This window comes from Schistocerca cancellata, chromosome 7, assembly GCF_023864275.1.
Source record: "Schistocerca cancellata isolate TAMUIC-IGC-003103 chromosome 7, iqSchCanc2.1, whole genome shotgun sequence".
Lineage (NCBI taxonomy): Eukaryota > Metazoa > Arthropoda > Insecta > Orthoptera > Acrididae > Schistocerca > Schistocerca cancellata.
In genome coordinates, this window is record NC_064632.1 from 371,576,030 (window position 1) to 371,597,408 (window position 21,379).

The window sequence follows — 21,379 nt, forward strand, 5'->3', positions numbered from 1 at the left end:
AAGTGTTGTTACTATCACTACCATCTGATTTGTCAGGATCTATAATGAATTGGTCTATTGTGAGTTCCAAAATGCCATTGCACCTCCAATAATCTTCTTCCAGTTGCTGGACTGTCCTGCAGTATGCTTGCCAGTCTTCAGCTTTTAATTGCCGGAAGGGATTCACTAGCAATCTTAAACAAATTTCCGTTTTACAAATCACCAGAAGTATTTTGCTCCCTATACAATCTCTTAACTTTTGTCCATTGTAGTTCCAAGGCATTTAAGTCACAATTAAATGGAAGTTTGCGGACAGCCATGTGATCTTTCTCCTTTACCATTTTTGTCAACTACATATGACTTCTCCGCAGGTTTGTTTTCTTGAATTAAGGAGAACAGGGCCTGCTCTCTCATGCCATTATACTCTGATTCCTCTTCTGCAGCCATTTCAACATCCACACTTTTGTGTCAAATCGTGTGGGTGGTCACTGGCAACATCATCCTTTTGACAACATTTCCCAACTGTCATGTTGTTGACAATCAATGTTTCATCCCGATAAAATGCTTCACTCTCTGCTTCCCTAATATGTTTCATTTCTACAATGAAATGCAACTGCCAACCTGTAATGTCTCCACAGTCTTAACAATTAAGTCCTTTTATTTTGCACTTTTCCATCTTTTTCTAAGTAAATCCCATTGACAACAAACTGTTCCTTATAGATGTAATGCCTCAAGTCCAGCTGATCTCTTCCTTGAGTACTGGCTGAAGTTTCTGCAGAGTAGGAACAAGTTTTTGTACCAAGCAAAAATTTTCTGGGGACAGTTTTTTGCACCAAGTAAAAATCTTCTATTGTTTTTCTCATGACACCACTATCAGAAACATTCAGCTGGATTTTCCCAGCTGGTTTTAGCCTAAATGACAGAGAAGCAAAAATATTACATCAGAAAGTAGGATTGCATTCAGTTCAGAATGTATAGGTACAATTAACAAGGGTGTTCCCCTGGGCTGGGATGAACTTTTTTAAACAACATATATGATTTGAGTCACTCCATACAGCTGTTTAATTAACTGAATAAAAATAATTATGCAGTCTATAAAAGAAATGACATGCAGCAGGATTTGCATCCACCAGCCTTTTGCACTTGTTGTTGCAGCTGTAGTCTGCCAGTGGATCACAGGCCTTTTTTTTATTACTGGCAAATATGAGGTCATTGATGTAATGATTGTAAGGTGTGATACAGGGTGACACAGAATAACGGGAATGTTTGAAATTAGTAGTGGCAGTCATGGGCTAGTGGCAGCCATGGGCAAATGGCAGCACTGCAGATTCATGATAGTGAGTTAACAGTCTGCCATATCAGTTATCATGGATCAATGGAATGGACAACAGCTTGCATTAGCCATAAAAATGTTTTATAAAAACAATGATTGTTTGGTAGCAGCACAGAGGGAGTTTCGATGTTTTTATAGTTTAGGACATCATGATGCCTTTCCATCGAAACATACAATAAAATGTTGGATTAATAACTTTGAAGAGACTCGATCTGCCCTCAAGAAGAAACCAACAGGGTGACCCAGAAATGTGCATTCTTCAGCAAACATTAATGTTGTACGTGAGCCTGTCGTACAGGGCCCATGGCATTCAGTTTGTAAGCAAGCAGCAATGGTTTGAGTGTCCTGGGAGAGTGTTCACAGAAGTCTTCATCTTGATTTAAAATTTTGTACATACTACAGATGGTCCAACAATTGAAGGACATCGATTACAGGTTACGATTAGAATTCTGTCAACAAATGATAACAAAAATAAACAATGACGATGCATTTCTAAACAATTTGTGAATGTCAGATGAGGCACATTTTCATCTCACAGTTTATGTCAATAAACAGAACTACTGTTACTGGGCAAACACAACTCCTAATGATGTTCATGACTGCCCTTCACATGCTAGTAAGGTGACAACATTATGGTGTGGTGTTTCATCACATGGGATTATCGGACTGTAACTTTTTGCAAATGAACAGGGAAACACAGTAACTGTCAATGCCAATCATTATTTGGGGATGTTACGAACTTTCATTACACCTGCATTGAACAACTTTCCAAATGTTCAAGAAGCCTGGTTTCAACAGGACAGAGTGACATCACAAACTGCATAGCAATCAATGGCATATGTGCGATAATTTTTTGGCAAGCATGCGATCTCACAATTCGGTAGCATTCCCTGGCCCCCTTGATCGCCAGATTTATCCGTTTGTGATTTTTTTCTATTGGGGCTACCTCAGAGCAAAGTCTACATGACCTGACCAAGAATGCTGGATGAGTTAAAACGGAGAATTCGAGATGCAATTCACAGTATCCCAGCTGAGATGTTGCAGCGGCCAGTGAAGAATCTCAACAGCAGATTTCACTAATGTATTCATACAGAAGAATGCAATCTAAAGGATGTAATTTTTAAAAAAAATGATAAATGCCATCAATGTTTCGTAAATAGCAAAGTTGTAAGGTTTCAATTACTATAAATGCAGTTTCATTCCTTCATCACTTCTAGTGTTATTGGATTGTGGAAATATTCCCATTCTTTTGTTTCACTATATACAGTACCCAGGGCCATAACCTGCACAACTGCATTTATACAGAAGTTAAAAACAGTCACTTTCTCCTTCGGGACCTGAATTTGTTACGTAAACAGTGTCATTACTGATATTTTCTCAGCCTTTATGTGCACAAACTTAGTTAAGACTTTAAACTAATTCAGTTAAAGTGGAAGGCAGTTTCAGAGCACTGTCGAACTGTAATTTGAACTGAACTGATATTTACCTCTTTTCTTCTAGAGTTCCTGCTGATTTCCCAGGATTATCTTTGCAAAATTTTCTAATTCTACAAGTAGTGCTGTAACTTACTCCTGTGTATGCTACAACTAGTTAATAATTTTTCTGGCCTCACTCTATAATGTACTACCACTTATCCTCCAAGCAGTCGATGGGCCTGTAAGCATTTGTCACTCACCACAAATGGTATTTCTTTGCGCGCAACTCAAGATGGACAACAATTCTTGCACAATGCCTACCTGTTGTACACAGCAGTCTGTACTGGATCACTGAGGCTGGCAGCAGCCAGAAACAAAACACTCATGGCCCAAAGTCAAACTTCTACCAACTTCTGCTGATCGAGAACAAGGAAGTAATAAAAGGACACTGATTAACAGTAGGTAAATGAAAAAAGGTTGCATGTCAATCAAATGGTTGAACAAGAAAGGTAATGAAACTTCCTGGCAGATTAAAACTGTGTGCCCAACCGAGACTCGAACTCGGGACCTTTGCCTTTCGCGGGCAAGTGCTCTACCAACTGAGCTACCGAAGCACGACTCACGCCCGGTACTCACAGCTTTACTTCTGCCAGTACCTCGTCTCCTACCTTCCAAACTTTACAGAAGCTCTCCTGCGAACCTTGCAGAACTAGCACTCCTGAAAGAAAGGATATTGCGGAGACATGGCTTAGCCACAGCCTGGGGGATGTTTCCAGAATGAGATTTTCACTCTGCAGCGGAGTGTGCGCTGATATGAAACTTCCTGGCAGATTAAAACTGTGTGCCCAACCGAGACTCGAACTCGGGACCTTTGCCTTTCGCGGGCAAGTGCTCTACCGGGCGCGAGTCATGCTTCGGTAGCTCAGTTGGTAGAGCACTTGCCCGCGAAAGGCAAAGGTCCCGAGTTCGAGTCTCGGTCGGGCACACAGTTTTAATCTGCCAGGAAGTTTCATATCAGCGCACACTCCGCTGCAGAGTGAAAATCTCATTCTGGAAGAAAGGTAATATTAGGCTGGAAGAGACACAGTAGACCAACAGAAATATCTTAGATGCATCATTTCAGCCAGTAACAGGATGCAGCATAAGATCAGTAGCTGAACTCATAAATCAGCCCAGTTATACCATCAAGGTTGATATCTACTGTGGAACAAATAAGTCCCCTTAAAATCAGAATCCCCATAATAGCATAGGTCCTAGAAACCTGCACAACAACCTAACGGATCAGTAAGAATCCTCAAGCTGCATACATGAAGTTCTTACAACCTATTGTCCAGAAAACTAGGAAAGATAGGGTAAGAAATAAAAAACTAAGAGGAGGAGCTGCAGTGTACACCTACTTGAAAGAAGAAGTGACAGTGGCCCATTTGAGAGAGTTTGTCAAATCACCTGGCGAGGGAAGGATAGCAGAACAAAAACTATATACAGACGTGACTGGTAAATACCAGTAGGAAGATGGACACAATGGCTGCAACAAGTGAAAGAGGATATAGAAACAAGGGGAGTCAGCTGGGATACCATGCTGAGAAAAGGATGGTACATGGAAAGACACAACTGGAGAATACCAGTAAGTCACACCAGGGCAACTGGAGCAGAAAACTGGTGTTGATGATGATGATGATGTCCATTGCAACAAATGCGGATGACATCCAAGTTGTGCCATACCAAACTATTAACTGCCATAGTGATAGGTATGCTCTCTCTCCAACAGAGCAGTTACCTCAGATTCAGTTGCAGATGAGTATGTATTATCTATGAACTGAAGGAAGCTTCAGTAAAAAAAAAAAAAAAAAAGTGGTAGTAGTTGCACAACGGCTGAATAGACAAAACCACTGAAAAATTCAGATTTCTGAAGCTACAAACATACATGTAATTGGATAGATAATAAAATCTACTCACCAAGTGGTGGTGATAGAACACACACACACAAATGTTTAACTTATGCAAGCTTTCAGAGCCAGTGGCTCCTTCCTCCAACAGAAGAGTTGAAGGGGAAGAAAGATATGTGAAGGAAAAGGACTGAAGAGGTTTAGGAGAAGGGGTACATCTCAGAAAAGTCATCCAGAACCCTGGTAAGGGGAGACTTACCGGAAGGGATGAGCAGGATAATTAAATTGCTTTGTATCATATTTCAGTGACAGCAAAAACAGAAATTTATTAACTTACCCACTTTCCACTCAATGTTTGTCATATACAAATGGGGGCACCAGTTTTTTGACATAGACTGTTGCATATATGATAATACAGGTACAAGATAGTAATACTAGCATCACTAGAAGAAAAATTATGTACAGTGCCTAGTTTGGTAACTGTTTGAAAATTATGATGTAAGCACTTAAAAATTTGAGCATACTTTTGCCATCATCACCTGAATATATCCTAGTGCTGGTACAACATTGTTATTTGAAAATCAGTTCACATGAACTGATGTTTTTCTTGTATTTGCATTTTCAGGCATTGTATGGAGATGTGCGACAACTTATGACTTATATTAAGGAAGCCCATGGTGGAGTATTTCGTCGTGTGGTTTTGAGTGGATTAATGGACTCTGCAAACCGTCCTCATCGAAAAGAGCCAAATGTACAGACAACACGTGTTATCAGGTAGGAGAATAAGCTATGTTTTGCATACCTACATTGTGTGAAATTTGCAAAACACCAGTCACCTCTTACCTTCTTTCTCTCTATGCCAATTGAATCTATGCCTCTCATCACCCCTCTCCCTCCACCCCTGCTCTTTTCCTACCTCTCTCTCTCATGTGGACGTGCACACCTACACACACAAACACACACACACACACACACACACACACACACACACACAGACACTTGCATAGTTGTAGAGCTGGTGATTGGTACATGGTTAAAGTTCCTGTCATTTTCTGCATTTAAATGTTATTTTGATTAGTGGCTAACATTAACAATAGTTTTACTTATTCTGTATTTAATGAAGTCTATTACATTTTATCATTTATGATTAAATTTTATGGTAAGTTAATATTGTAGTACATTCGTGGTAAAAACAACTTAAACAAGGTAGACAGGGAGAAAAAAATAGTGGTTACATTATTTTGCAGCCATTCCCTTACTTTTTTCATGCTGTTGTGTGTATAATAAATTTATTTAGAAACTTTGAAATATGGAAAGATCTTGATCGTACAATTCCTTATTAAGCATTTCGCATTTCAAAATTTCATCAGCAGACTGGAACGGTGGTATAAAGTGTACAAAGAAATTAAAAATAACAATTATGTACATAACTAACTTATGTATGCATATTAGTGATCCATATACAGAATTTTCAGTTGATATTGTACTTACATTTAAATCAAACTTTAGTAAAAATCTCACAAAAGTGAGCACATTGACTGAATATAATACAGAGCTCATCTCATATAAACATATTTGATGGTGCAGCTGTCTATTTGAAGAGAACCAGTGCTAGGTAGACAGTGGTCATTAAGCTATCTAAGAAGTAAACAAAGGTCAGTAGGTGGCACTAGCATTGGCTGTAGAAATGAAGTCAAAGAGTAACTTTGCATCAGACAAATACTATTACATTTCATTCTTTATGATCAAATTTTATGTAACAAAAATAACCTCTTTGAAATGCCAATGACCCCTAAATGTTAGATTAGATTAGATTAGTTTTTCGTTCCATAGATCCATGCTGAGGAGTGAAATATTGTTATCCCGGCTGAGACACAAAGTTGAAATATGGTATCCCGGCTAAGACACAAAGTTGAAAATATGCTCACTATTTTTTTTTACTTAAATTTGCCATATTTCGTGACAGTACCTTTTCCGTTAGATGTTTACAAGGCGATATTAGTCTTGGCTTCAGTTGTCTTAAGTATGATTCCACAATGCATCTTTGTCAGTTGCAGAATTGACATGGTTCAATGTGTTTGCCTCATTTTGGTGTTTCAAATACCATTTCTTCAAATGTAGTTTCTTTTTATAGTTTATACAAAAAAAAGTAACATAACTCAAAATTATTTATGACGGCGACCTTCACATTCTTCTTCCGTCAACACACACCAAGAGTTAACTGCCGACTGACTACAGTCAAAGACGACTCCAGCGTCAAAGATGTTTTACACAACACACAAGCTTCCACTTGTAATCAGTCTCTTTGCTATTCTTCGATACATTTACTAATAGTAATCAATATGCTTTCCCTCTCAAAAACATAAGTAAATTAACATATACTAAGGCAAATTACAATAAAAAATATTCTGACAAAAAATATAAGAAAACATTCACAATTTGGTATCGATAAATACAGTAAAAAAAAAATAACATCTCCCAGATCCATTACAGGAGGTCCTCGTGGATGTGGAACATTTCATAAGGTACAGTGTAATGTACATGTAATGTAACTATATTCAAAACAAGAAGTTAAATTTAGTATACTCATAGTGAGAAACTCAACTTGATCCAGTTGTTCTAAGATGCATAGATTACCCGTAAGCATCAAGTCTTCAAGAGATGTATATGATGCAACCTTTACAGCAGAATGTCTGTTAGCTATCTTCCACTCTTGAGATGGTGCACCATTTTCATGGGCTTTTCTGAGGTGAGTATCTAATCAGTCTTCCTCTGTTGCTTCACATCGCCCCAAGGGATGGAGCCACTGTTTCTGCAGGCCATCACCACAATGTACCTGCCTCACTGTGCTGTACCTACCTCCCGTGCTGAGATTTGTGCGAAGTTGACGTCTAACGAAGATGGCGAAACCTAGTATATATTCAGAACTCTTGTTAACGAACCTTGAATTGTTGTTCATGAATCATCCTTCACCACCAGAGCTACAGGGGATATTACAAAAGAATCTGTTTTCAGTGCCAAATAAGAGGGCATCAGATGAGTTAATTTGTTACCTTTTCTCTCTCATTGATGGAGATAAATACAACATCAAGCAGAATTTGCTTTACATGATGTTAGACAAGAAAACTTGCCGTTGGGGACAGCTCGGCTCGAAACGAGACCAACCAATAGAATTTCAAGGTAGCTAGAGCCAATAGGATTGCTTCGCTTTGGATGAACCTGGCGTGGACAACTTTATCTTTGGTGTTTACATGTCATCTTCAGTAACATGGACTGCATACGCACCAATCTTTTGAGATAGTTATTGTTTTTCTCATTTATAACTGAAATTTGGCATTAATTTTAACAATAAATAGTCTTGTCATGTTGCATTTTCACATGTAGATATACAGTTAACGTAGTTACTGCGAAATTCCTTATGTTAGTATGATAGTTACCGTTTTTACATGCGGCCAGGTGAAACGTGTTGACAACTCTTTTTACGAGCAACAAAATTATGCATCATCAGTAAATACCTGTTTTCCTTGCACCGACAGTCTTTTAGTGGTACGATTACTTAGGAGAGGAAGACAAAATACCTGTTTGGCAACAGCTTTTTGACGATTTCTCAACTATACTAGTGAAATGTTTCGTTACTTTTTTATAAGAAATGCAATGGTGTATTTTGTCACTGCTGTTATTTTTGTGAAAAATGGGAGGTAAACATAACGTGGTTCATATTGTCAATGTTGTTGTTGTGGTCTTCAGTCCTGAGACTGGTTTGATGCAGCTCTCCTTGCTAATTTATCCTGTGCAAGCTCCTTCATCTCCCAGTACCTACTGCAACCTACATCCTTCTGAATCTGCTTAGTGTATTCATCTCTTGGTCTCCCTCTACAATTTTTACCCTCCAATGCTAAATTTGTGATCCCTTGATGCCTCAGGACATGTCCTACCAACCGATCCCTTCTTCTAGTCAAGTTGTGCCACAAACTTCTCTTCTCCCCAATCCTATTCAGTACCTCCTCATTAGTTACGTGATCTACCCACCTAATCTTCAACATTCTTCTGTCAATATGCGTGTGCTTATTGTGCTGGAACATTCACGTATTGTTTAGATCCACTGATATTTTTGTAACTTGTAGCACTTAGTTTAATGAATATCTGTCTTGACGAACTTTGTTGCTTGCTACAGTTATGTGTTTATTTTGTCGTTAAATGATCATTTATCTTATAACAAAAAAATGGCAGTGTATATGCCACAAAAAATCACATAAATCTGGTAGAAAAATAATTTGTAACATTGCAATGTAAAATTCCTTTGAATGTTTCAGTTTAGTTTATATTCAAAGCCATCCACTAGTGCAACTTTTTCAATATCCCTCTAGATTGGTAATGAAGTTATTCCTGTGACAAACTTAACTCATTATGTTGTATGCAGTGTCAGTACGCATCACAAGAAACAACAGAGAATGGACTTTGAGATTAAGGTGTTCGACTCTGGTTTGTTCCGTAATTTTTGCACTTTGGACATGTTTTAGTTCTCATTATATTTGGGCCTAGTGAAAGTGCTTAAGATTTTACACATAAAGGGTGTAAAGCAAAGTTGTCCTGTTCCCTAACTGTAGCTTCACACACATGTACTGCATGTAATATTTAGTGGCTTTTGTTCTGTAAGTGTTACAATTAGTGCAGCAAACTGACTGGGATATGGCATGTTCCATGGTAACTTAACATAGTAGGGTCGAGGCACCACTGACGGTTCGATTAAGGACAATTGCTATACAAATTAGTTTACAGATTACTTCAGTAATTCTATAATTTCAAATTCTGTGGGGAGCAAGTGTTCTAAATTATATAACAAAAGCAAACGAAAATATTGAAAATGAAATGGCACATTTCCCCAATTTTTGCCACGTTGAACCTCACTATGGCCAGACATTTCCTTGCTTTTGGCTGCTACTTATTATAATGAAACTGAGGCTTTACATAATTTCAGAATCTATTTGCAGAAAAGTAATTTATTCTTTGTACAAACATCAGGGTGGCCATCAAATTTGAATTTTAAAATTCAATGTTGTCATGTATTATGTTTACTGTATGGGTTTAGGCATGCATACTACACTGGAAAGAACAAATTGCTTGTTTTAAAAATATATGATGTCCGATATGAACCATGTCAAGATGTACACCACATACAGTATGAATGACCAAGTGGAGTGATCATCTGAAGGATAGTGCACATCAAAATGTCACATGGTTGCATTTATGCAACACTGTCTGTTTAAGCCAGACATATTAGGGTCAACTGAAGGGTTAAATGGCCAGTACATGAAAATAGTGACACAGAAGAGACAGATTAAAATCCACAGTCACATCTCATGGATTAATGATGATAGAATGTTACAGTTAATCTTGAAAGAAAACTTGAAGTTTCTCATTAAATTTTGTTAAGGTATTCAGAATCTTACATTGATTTGTTTACAAAAAAATTCCTTTTGCAGCAAATTGTCATTACACCTACACTATGCAATATGAAGTTACAGAACTGTGTATTAGCTATATTTGAATAAACTATGGCGACTCATCAATGATTACTTGGTGATGCGACAGTTTAAATGTTTGTCACGAAAGCTGATTTTTCATCCCATCAAGTCTGTTGAAACAAGTGATCAAGTGTGTGTAACAGGTACAACATACACCCTGCATATCCCTGCCCATCTGCATTAGCTACCCTGCATGTTTGACTTTGACCGACCATTCTGTAGCACACTTACCAATGTATACTTTCTCAAACATTCTGACATAATTTTAGGTGCTTCAGCTGACTCTTTTGTTTTCAGGGATTGTAACACATTAATTTCAGATTTCATTCCTTTTCTGGATAATTTTTGTTCTTGTTGTTTTCAAGTTTCACTTAGTTGCTTCTTTTGTCATCTATGTACAAGCAACTTGCATTACAGTTAGACAGAATTAAACTTCTGTTGATTTTAAAATTGTCAACACTGTGCAAGCATTATGAGCAAGAATACTTTTCACTCTAACTCTCAACAATACACTCAGAAACTTCCTGACAGATTAAAACTGTGTGCCAACCAAGACTCGAACTTGGGCAAGTGCTCTCTTATCTGAACTACCCTTGTACGACTCAGACCCCAACCTCATTTCTGCCAGTATGTCACCGCCTACTCAAGTTTGAGTCTAGCTCTGGCACACATTCTCAATCTGACAGGAAGTTTCATATCAGCGCACACGCTGCTACAGAGTGAGCATCAATTCTGGAAATACATTCAGAGTTTATTGAAAAACCTCTTTCTACAACAGCATTTCCAGGCGAAAGTACTGACATTATTTTTAAAAAAAACTACAAAATTACAACATTCTTTTGTGGCAATGTAATGAGGTTCATCCAACCCAAGTTTCACTTATTTTGAAAAATGCCAATTTTTTCTTTTTGAATACGAGCATCGTTACAAATATCGACAAATTGTTGTTTGACACAAACACAAATTTTCACCAGAAAGAGAATTTAAAGTCATAATGTCAATCTTTATACAGCTGTTTCTTGATTTAATGCTGCTGATGGGTCCAAACATGAAATGGCATGTGTAGGTTTATATTTCAGTGGTTCGCCTTCAAGTAGCTTTTGTATTATACCAATAATACAAGAATGCATTTCTTCTTTTAGCCTCAAGATGTCAGTCAGTCAAGTCCTTAACTTTCTTTTGGTACCTTTGCAGTGAAATCCAAAATACACGAAGCATTGTGCAGTGATCAGATTCTTAATATTCTTCATGTCAGCCTACACGAGGGATTTTCCGATTATGCAAAATGTCTGAACTGACAACTTGCTGATTAATGAGGTGGTACAAGTGAAGAACTCATTACACAAAAAATAAGCCATAGGTACATCAGTTAGAAAATCACATAAAATTTTTTGAAGGGATGTGCTGTCAGTGAAAAAAAGCCAATTTTTGACCTAAGAATTTGTCCCCAACTGTTAAGATAGAGTTTTCAAACACTCTGAATCAAGTAAGAGTTTAATTTTAAGCCAATTGAGAAATATAAGTTCTTAGATGTGGGAGAATTTTAAAGCTAGTTGGACCACATTTTCAATCCATTTTATGCCACAGAATTGCAAAGGAAAACCTGAAGACACTATATATTCTGTATATTGACACCTTCGCGTAGGCAAATTGTGAAAAACACAATACAAGGCTCTGAAAATGGTGGTCTTTCCCAATTTGTTTGTGACACTCCAGTTTTAAAAGTGCAGTGAACTACATGTGGGTTACAACCACCTAACTGCAAGAGTTTCATGTTACCAGAAATTTATTTTACTTCATTATTCAAAAACTTCCAAGCTGCAAAATTTTAGGAATATTCTGCAAATTAAAAGGTCTTTTCAAAGCATAGGCTCTTTGGCATTGAATAAAGACAGAATCAAAGTATCAGGTCGAGATCTGCGACTTATTTCAAATCCCAAAAACTAACATAGATGTCCATTCATTCGTTGTTTTATTTTTGTATGACGTCGGTGCTGTATACAGTAATGTGTGGTCGTTTGCCACATAATTTTACGAAGCTGCTCACATTTGTTGAGTGAAACTACTCAAAATAAAGAAAAATTACATGTAACTTGTGGCTGGTCTACAATGTCAATATCCAACAGTCGCTGGTTCCCTGCAGATGATGCTTGCTTTTGCTAACATGAAATTGCATTCACAGCTTACACTGCCAATGCAGAGTCACTCATACGAATTGTCTCTCATTATTACCTGTTACTTGGCACACTTAAACATTGCAACACCTAAGATACACCAGGGTCATCAGGACACATTTACATTTTCAGTATGTTATGGGAAAAAATTAAACAGTTGATTGGAATTTAAATATTAAATTTTTAATTAGGATTTATTAGTACAATTTTAAGACTATATTCATAATTTGTCATCATATCTTATAGACTTTATGAAGTAATACAGTGACGTACAAAACATACAGAATATGAAAAAACGGTTTTCAAATATTCTACACATCAGCTACAAATATTAAGATACACAATCGAAACTTCATATTTAAACAGAAAATAGACTTTACATCAAAATTATAAACCAAAAGAAAAGATTAAATTCAGTACAAAAGTTTCTGCAGGCATAACTTACAAGAAAATTTTACTGTAACTTTTAGCTGAATCTACAGCAATTATAAAAATATGTCACAGTATCATGAATTGCAATAAAATCTTAGTTTTTGATAATTAAGTTTCTTTCCAGTCAGTTTCAGAAACTTGATTCATCCAAACTTCCAAAACTGTTTGCACACAGAACAATGGAACTTCCAAACACAATGGTGCTCGACATCTGGCACATGATTTAGTTTATCTGTGAGTTTCCTGGCATCACAGGTTGCTGAAACATCAAATCGAAGGCAAAATAATAGACGTTTCAAGGGTATAGTTGCTCCAAAATTCAGTCTACCAGTGCCGTTTATAGCATACAACCAATCCAGTTCTTCACACACTTGTCTAAAAGCCCCCCCAAAATAACAAAAACCAACAATTATCTTGATTTACGTATTGTCAGTTACTTTTGAGACAGAATTTTGCTTTACTTATCTGGCAATGATGTAGTCTTTTTCAATGGTTCTGAGTACTATCTCTGAAATAATTTCATTGTTGAAAAGCAGTTCCCAAAATGAAAGCGTCCTTTTGTTTAGCTGTATGCAATGTCAAAAGGCTACATAGTAGGCAACATAGTGTTAAGTACTTGAACAAGGTGAAACAGATCAATACAGAGAATCTGCCCTCTTACCATATTGTAGTACAAAAATAGTATCTAGAAATAACGGTGTGCAAATATTTTATCTGTTACTAATTTGACATGTCCTGACCTCTTCTATAAAGCTTTTAAGTATACCAACATTTCCATTCCGACAATGGATCCAAATCGCACCATATCTCTTCTGCCAGATATTATTCCCAATCCACAGCAGCACAAAGAGGTAAAATAAAGATTAGCATAGTGTAGAATACATTGTTTGTGTAGTTCTATTTCTACCTCAGTGCAAACAAACAAATTGTGCTTAATTTTGAATGATACATCCTTAAATAATATGCTTGAACATGTTGCTGAATATAATTGATTTATTTAGTATGTGCTTAAACATTACTACTATTAACTATTTACTTCTATGGGACACAGCAGGTGACAATTTTTGTAAAGTCATACAATGTAGACTTTCATGGCTAGCATTTTCTTGAGTGAAAATTTCCAGGTTGATGTATAAAATTACTTCTTCCTGACGTTTCATCTCTAACTGTGGGAGACATCTTCCGAGGTAGAATGGAAGTTCCCATTGTACCTCTGAAGATGTCTCCTGCACTTGGAGTAGTAGTTTTATACACTGACCACAGCCTTTCAACCCATAAATTATAGCTCGAGAATTCTTGTAAGGTTAGTATTATCTGATGGAAACTATAAATAAGTTATGTTACCATGAACAGTGCAGTGAGCTTATTCAGTTTCAAAAAGTTACCTGTCTAAGAGAAATCAGCATAAGACATCAACAAGGCATGGCAAATGAGACTCATTGCACCTCAAATGTACAGAAAACCAGAATTTAAATACTGATCATCCTGATCTGGAAATGTAATACTGTCAAGTATAACCTTTGGATGTTTGTTAACTTTGCAGGTGAGACTAACACAGGGGATGGGATGATGTTTTACACTATATGTTGCGAAGGAAAAAGACACCATTTTATCCAACTGTCAACATCCCACAGCAATCAGTCGAGCAATGGAAGTTTGTCAGTTCCAGATGGGTTAATCTCAGTTTGTACTTTGGTGATTTATTTGTTTTTAAAGATCACATTTATTAACATATTTTTGGCAGTAAATAAAATACTTAAAAGTCACTGCCCAGTTTGGTGCTCTCCTGACATGCACTAGGCACAGACACACAATGGTAGCACTAGTACATTATGTGTATCGAAAGTGTAATCGAGTATATTTCACAAGCCAGTGGTGAAAACTGCAAACAGTTTGGAAGTAGTAAAGAATGTTGGCCTAAGACTTTATTAATTTTAGACGCAATTAACGATTAGTAAAGATTATTGTGGCACCATGTGTAACGTCACATGACATTTACAAGCCAAATGTAACTAATCCTATTACAAAACAGTAGTTATGCTTCAATATGGAACAGTAAGTGGGCAGTGGATAATGTGTGTTCAAAGCAATGAACAATTTGTGAGTTCCTTCTCAAGTACTGGAAATACCATAAGAAATTGTGTGAAAAGATAATCCTAGACTACAGGATTCAAGAACAACCACATTAATGGAACTTTGGATTAGACATTTAGCTAATACAGTTGCTCTGAAAATCACAGTAGAGATGAGATGCACGGCAGCCTCAACGTAACCAATACTAAGAACAAAAAGTTAGGCCCAAAAACAATCAAGTGTGCACACTATCAAATAATTATTTGTAGGACATACTGAGAATCTGTCAACTTGACACATTCATCCTCACGAATACTACAGTGCCTATTGGTGGCCACTGTTGTACCAGGAAGCTTGGTGTAATCTTATGGCACTTTAATTCTCCGACTGGTCACAGGACAAGTAACTTATTAACTTATTGCTGCGCATTAGCTGGTGCACTCATGCTCCTTGTGGCATGACAATGAGGAAACAAGAAGATATCACATTTATATGGGTTAAACTTTAGTTACGACTTAGGCGCCCTCGTGTGGTGATGTTGGCAACGACCGTGCAGTGCTGGGAATTATTCTCTAATATTTCATTTCTTGTAAGCACTTTTTCTACATGTTTGCTTTACTAGGATAATTAATTTACTGAGCAGACGCGGGTACATGCAAGAACACGTCAACCATAGAGTAGAAACAGGATTAATTATTTATTTCATGGTTGGTCGCTGTTGACATCAGCACAGCACGCCACCTGAACCACAAGTAAAATTTTACCATTATATGTAACTGACAGTGTGAAATGGCTAACAACGAAACAGGCATCCAAAGTTAGGAGGAAAAATCACTAAATTCTCAAAAGAAGCATTCTGGCTATTAGTCTGGAGGGAGTTTCAAAAATAGTGGAAAAATGAACCTGTGTTGTTAGATTAGGAATTGACTGTCACACCAACAAATGGAAGTCTAGTATGTTAAGAACTGCACATCCACACTCTCATTGGAAAACGTTTAGTCTCATCACATACAGTACGAGCCTGTTACACTCCTGAACACAGAACAAAGAGATAATCAATGCATAAACTACCATATTATCTGTTGCGAACCTGCATGTGAAGATTATATACATCCTGAACACAGAACAAAGAGATAATCAATGCATAAAGTAACTACCATATCCCCCAACAATCAATCCTCATGTAAGGTCTACTAATAGCATTTAAAGAGTTCACTGTGTACCATTGCAGCTAGCAGAATTAAACTTTGATTATTTTGGCTAAATATATCTTGGCTAACTGTGTTGAAATAAAAATTTTTGAAAACCTTTCCAAACAGCAAAAATGCTGCAAGTACATATCAGGTGCTGAAAAGTGGTGTGAAGGGGAAAAAATTTCAAAAACTAATGTTTATAATTTGTGAGGGCAGTAGGAAGCCATTAAACTAGCATTATGTCATTTAGCTACTCACAAGTTTCAAATATTAGCAATTAAAACATTCGCTGTTGGCTTATGCACGTGCTATTAACTTGTAATAAGTGTCAATTGCAGAATATGTTAAGCATTGAATCAAGAGTAAACAGAATCTTGTGTTGCTGGTCACTGCTTCAACTTACAGAGACAGTCTTCACAAAGAACACATTTTTAGACATCTGAGTGGCATCGGAGACAATTATGGAGATAAACACTCATACAAAGTGAGTGCACAATCTTGCCTATATACCGTATGGCACATTCTGAGAAAATAATCAAATAAAAGGAACAATGTTGCTCTAAGTTGAAAATAATTCGAAGATCCTAGCACATAGCCTAACTAAAAAAAAGTTAGTCTGCACTTGACCAGAGTTGACCAACATGTCTAGTGCAGTCTCACTGACTGACAGCAAATTACCACACTACTGAAGCACGATCTGTCCAATATGAAGTGCAGCACCTTCGACCTTCACTCTGAGAATCTTTCCCTGCAGCTGCAGGTGCCCTTGATGTTGGGATTGTAAACACTATGAAGTACATCTCCACACAACTGAACTCTGTACCTAGCAGTTTGGCTAGGTGTCATGGTCAATGATACATGCTTCATCCTGTACCATCTCCACATTCTGCTAGTGCTTCTCAGAGGCATAGTCGATGGTGTAGTTCCATCTATCACATCCATGCTGTCTCACAACCAACCTGTGTTTTAAAAATCTATTTATAGTGAGTCATAACTTGAATGAAAATTATAAAAATGTCGGGTATTTTCTATGTTGACAACTTCATTTACTTCAAGCTAAAAAGATTGTTCAATTAATCGAACTTTTGAAATTATGCACTAAAGGCTGAAGATGTCAATATCTAGTGGTGGTTATGTCATACTGAGTGCTGACTACCACACTGCATTGTCTTATTTAGCCTTTTCATTTGGTGTTTACTGCATCTGACACTTTCTCTTCAGTGAGAGATCATCCTGCAGACATTTATTTAAGGATCTAGGGATATTCACAGTAGCTTCTCAGTATATATACTCTCTTATGAAATTTGTTATTAACAACCAAACCCAATTCAAAAGTAATAGCAGTGTGCATAACTACAATACTAGGAGAAAGGATGATCTTCACTATTCAAGATTAAATCTAACTTTGGCACAGAAAGGGGTGAATTATACTGGCACTAAAGTCTTTGGTCACTTACCAAATAGTATCAAAAGTCTGACAGATAACCAAGTATTTAAGAAGAAATTAAAAGAATTTCTGAATGACAACTCCTTCTACTCCATAGAGGAATTTTTAGATATAAATTTAAAAAAACAAAAAAGATATTAAAAAAAATAAAAAACACAAAAAATGAAAAAGTTGTTATATTAACTTAAGTATGTTGTTAAATTAACTTAATTATGTCATGTATTGGAAAATTTGACTCGTTCCACATCATTACGAAACATCGTATTCATGATCCATGGAACTAGTATTAATCTAATCTAATCTAATCTGAGCAAGGTAAGTTTCTCTGAATTCAAGTTTAGTGAGGAGTAAAATAAAGTGTGTATGACATTATTATAAGGAAGACTATGGAGTGAAATTTGGCCTCATTTAAAAACTATTGCTAAATATAATTCTTGGTGTAACTTGCATGTAATGTCCATTAAGGATGTAAACTGTAGTGTTTCTTATGGATTAGGGTGAAAGAGTTTATGCCCTATCTGCAGTGATTCAAAAGTTACAGCATTTTTTAATTTTCCTAGTGAAGTGTACTTCATGTGTAAGGTGTACTGGGACACATGAACAAATCGCCAGAGCAGACAACATGATTGACAACAAGGATGTATGTGATCCTGGCACAGTTTAATTCGTAACCAAGACAATTGCCTATGCCTGTAATGTGAAATATTGGCCATAATATCATCAATACAGAAAGAATGTATCACACTATTACATAGCTATATTTGTACTAATATATTTTGTGAAGAAAAACAAGTCTGACAAGTGGTAAAAAAATTTCAGTTAAACAAAATGACACTCGTCTTTGGTATAAATCAGAAACGAAATGTCATAAGGAAGGTTGTAGTTGACAAGCAAAATTTCATATCGGAAAGGAACCACAAATACTGCCTGACTTTATAATACCATTCCATAGCCGTGTTGCAGCACATGCGCTGTAGTAAGGGAAGGCACTGATACCATCTTATCCTGCACTGTCACTGGTTTAAATGTGGGAGAACAGCACCTGCAATCAGCATTTAAAACCAAATTGCTATAAATAACTTACAAGGGACTATGGCATAAAGCTGGAATAACATTTTATAATAAAGGGATGCACTAATGCCTGAATTCATAGAAAATCACCATTTGTTGAGCTGTGTAGCAACACACGCACTGTACCGATGGATGGATGTGGTACCACCACAGCCTGGTTTGGTATTGGTTGAATTGTGGAAGTTGAGCCTGCAGGCAGAAATGCAAACTAAGTTACAGTAAGTAATTTATAAGGAGCTGTGACAAAAATAAACAATGGCATAACACAGAGGTGCAGTAATATCTTGATTCATAGTACTCACTATTCCTCGGGCTGTGTTTCAGCACATACGATGTAGCGAGAGACGGACCAGATACCACCTCAGCCTGTTTTGCTATTGGCTGAATCATGGGTGTTGAGTCTGCAAGCAGAATTGCAAACCGGATTGTTGTAACTTACGAGGAACTATGGCATAAAACTAGAATGATATTTTATAACAAAAAGGTACATTAACGCCTGGATTTATAATACTCACGATTCGTCGGGCTGTGCTGTAGGGCACGTGATGTAATCGGGGATGGATCTGCTACACCCTCTGTATTTTTTATTGTTGGTTGCTTTTGAACAGCTGAACCTGCAAACAGTATATTATAGTAGACTGCTGACATTAACAGATAATAGAGCACTGGTTAAATTTTACTTATAGCTCAGGCAGCGTGGAGCTGTGATACTGGCAATGACCATTTATTTATTCTGTATATTTTGTTTCTTGTAAATACTTGTTCTAAATGTTTGCTTTACAAGGATAATTAAATTACTGAGCAAACAAGGGTACATACGAGAACCTGACAACTAGAGAACAGGAACAGCATTAATTATTTACTTCATGATTGATCATTGCCATCAGCAGCACACTATGCCACTTGAGTCATACGTAGAATTTTACCAGACTGCTTAATTACAAGCATTTTTTGCTGCAGGGATGTACGTTGTTGGGAGGGGAAGGGGCACTAGTAACATACCTTTTTCCACAAGTGCATCTTCTTTGTCTGCCAGTAGAGATAATTTGATCAAACTGGATTCTTCTGAATTTGGTAGCACCAGGGATGCATTATTACTCCTTTTGTTTTTCTTTGTAGAGTACAGTCTACGTTGAGGTAAAATCTTTTGTGCTTGTTTCCTTTCTATTTGCAGCGGTGCCTGTTTTTGCTGCAACATTCCGACAGCTACAGTTGCCTTTAGTGACGATAACGTTTTTTTAGCAGTTTCCAAGTCATTTGAGGTCAGTTCAGATACAATACCAGAAAATTCTGTGATAAGTTCCCTTCTTTGGACTGACAAAGGTACAGAATCATTAACACTTTTTTTCGTTACCTCCACTAGTATTTCTGTTTTCTCGTCTACAACAGAAATATCTTCACTCTCAATAAGTGTAACTTCACTATTTCCTAGGTGTTCAGAAGGTTGCTGCTTTAACTGAATCTGGCAAACACTATGTATGTGCTTGCACATATTCCATTTGATGGTATAGTCAATACATGTACAAGAATACCTATGAATGCAAGCCCTACATTTAATGCACATCAATCTGCAGTTGCACTGAAAGTCATTATCATATACAAAATAATCTGTTGACCTTCTTGAAGAAGAACGCACTTTCCAACCAGAAAACTCCATAGTAATGAAGTCCTCCGTAATATTATTCCCTGATTTATGCCGAAGGCGAATGTCCTTAAGTTTACTCGTCAGTTTACCTTTATTTAGAACAATAAGCTTGTCAAACAGCTTGTGCTTCACAAATGACATCAATGCAAAAATAACTTTGTCTAAACGCTTGACAAATTTACTACCTGGATATATATATTTAATAGTGCGATGCATTCTTTCTATATGCATGTTGGTATTGATTCCAGCATTCAACCTATGGCAATATACCCAACAATTTGCATTCCCAACATAGTTGTCTCGGAAGTATGTGGCAAATTGAACTGTATCAGGATCACATTCCAATCTCTCTAGCACAATATTTAACATCTCATCAAATGAATCTACATCCTGCTCATGCATCAAAGTTCTGATTTGCTTGTATACTTCACCTTGTTTTTCTACACCTTGAATCTTACATTTTATATTCTTCCTCCAACATCTATCAACATAAAGTCACATAGATGGAGCTGCCATGAGATCATTCCATGCAATAAAGAAAGACTCGGCCAAATCCGACATAAAAACATTTGGCGAAATTGATACAACCTGCCTCTTTATGTGCTGGAAAAATATGGACAGCATCTGGGAGTCATTCCTGTTAGATATTAGAAACGCGCATGGAAACCCTTGTCTCAGATCGTCTAGCACTAGTAGAGTTATAAGTTCAAAATTATATCCATTAAGACCATGTGTCCCATCAACACAAACGCAGTCATTCCCATATTTCTTTAATATCTCGCCTTGAGCATTGTTCATAATTATCAATGCAAAATCAGAGCACTTTAATTGTGAGTACAAATCAAGGACTACATCCTGTGGTTTATAGAAAAGCACACAAGGGCTGTCTCCACCATTTACTTCATTTACCCATGCTTCTACACTTATTGCATCATTATGGTGTCTTATTGACTTTAAGGACAAATTATAAGACTGATCTATATTATGTAGATCCTGTCTCGTAATCAAATGTATCCTTTCCAAGTTCGAATCCACAACTGTATCTCGAATTTGGCTAATACGACAGAATGGTATGCCACTTGCTATATCTGCAGCAATACTTTCCCTTTCTCTTTTTGTTAGTTGCAGATGACATAACTCGGATTTGTGGCCAACATGGGTTGAAACATATTTCACACAGCAGGTTCCATTCTTTTTCATATCTAC

The 21,379-nt window shown here is 36.9% G+C and overlaps 1 protein-coding gene across 1 annotated transcript in view; it reads left to right on the forward strand.

Moving 5' to 3' along the window:
- LOC126092046 (protein unc-80 homolog) overlaps positions 1–21,379 on the forward strand; it is a 1,190,994-nt gene that overhangs the window by 632,901 nt on the left and 536,714 nt on the right. The window contains exon 23 of the mRNA XM_049907452.1: positions 5,239–5,387. Coding sequence (XP_049763409.1) covers positions 5,239–5,387 — 149 coding nt within the window. The remainder of the gene's footprint in view (positions 1–5,238; positions 5,388–21,379) is intronic.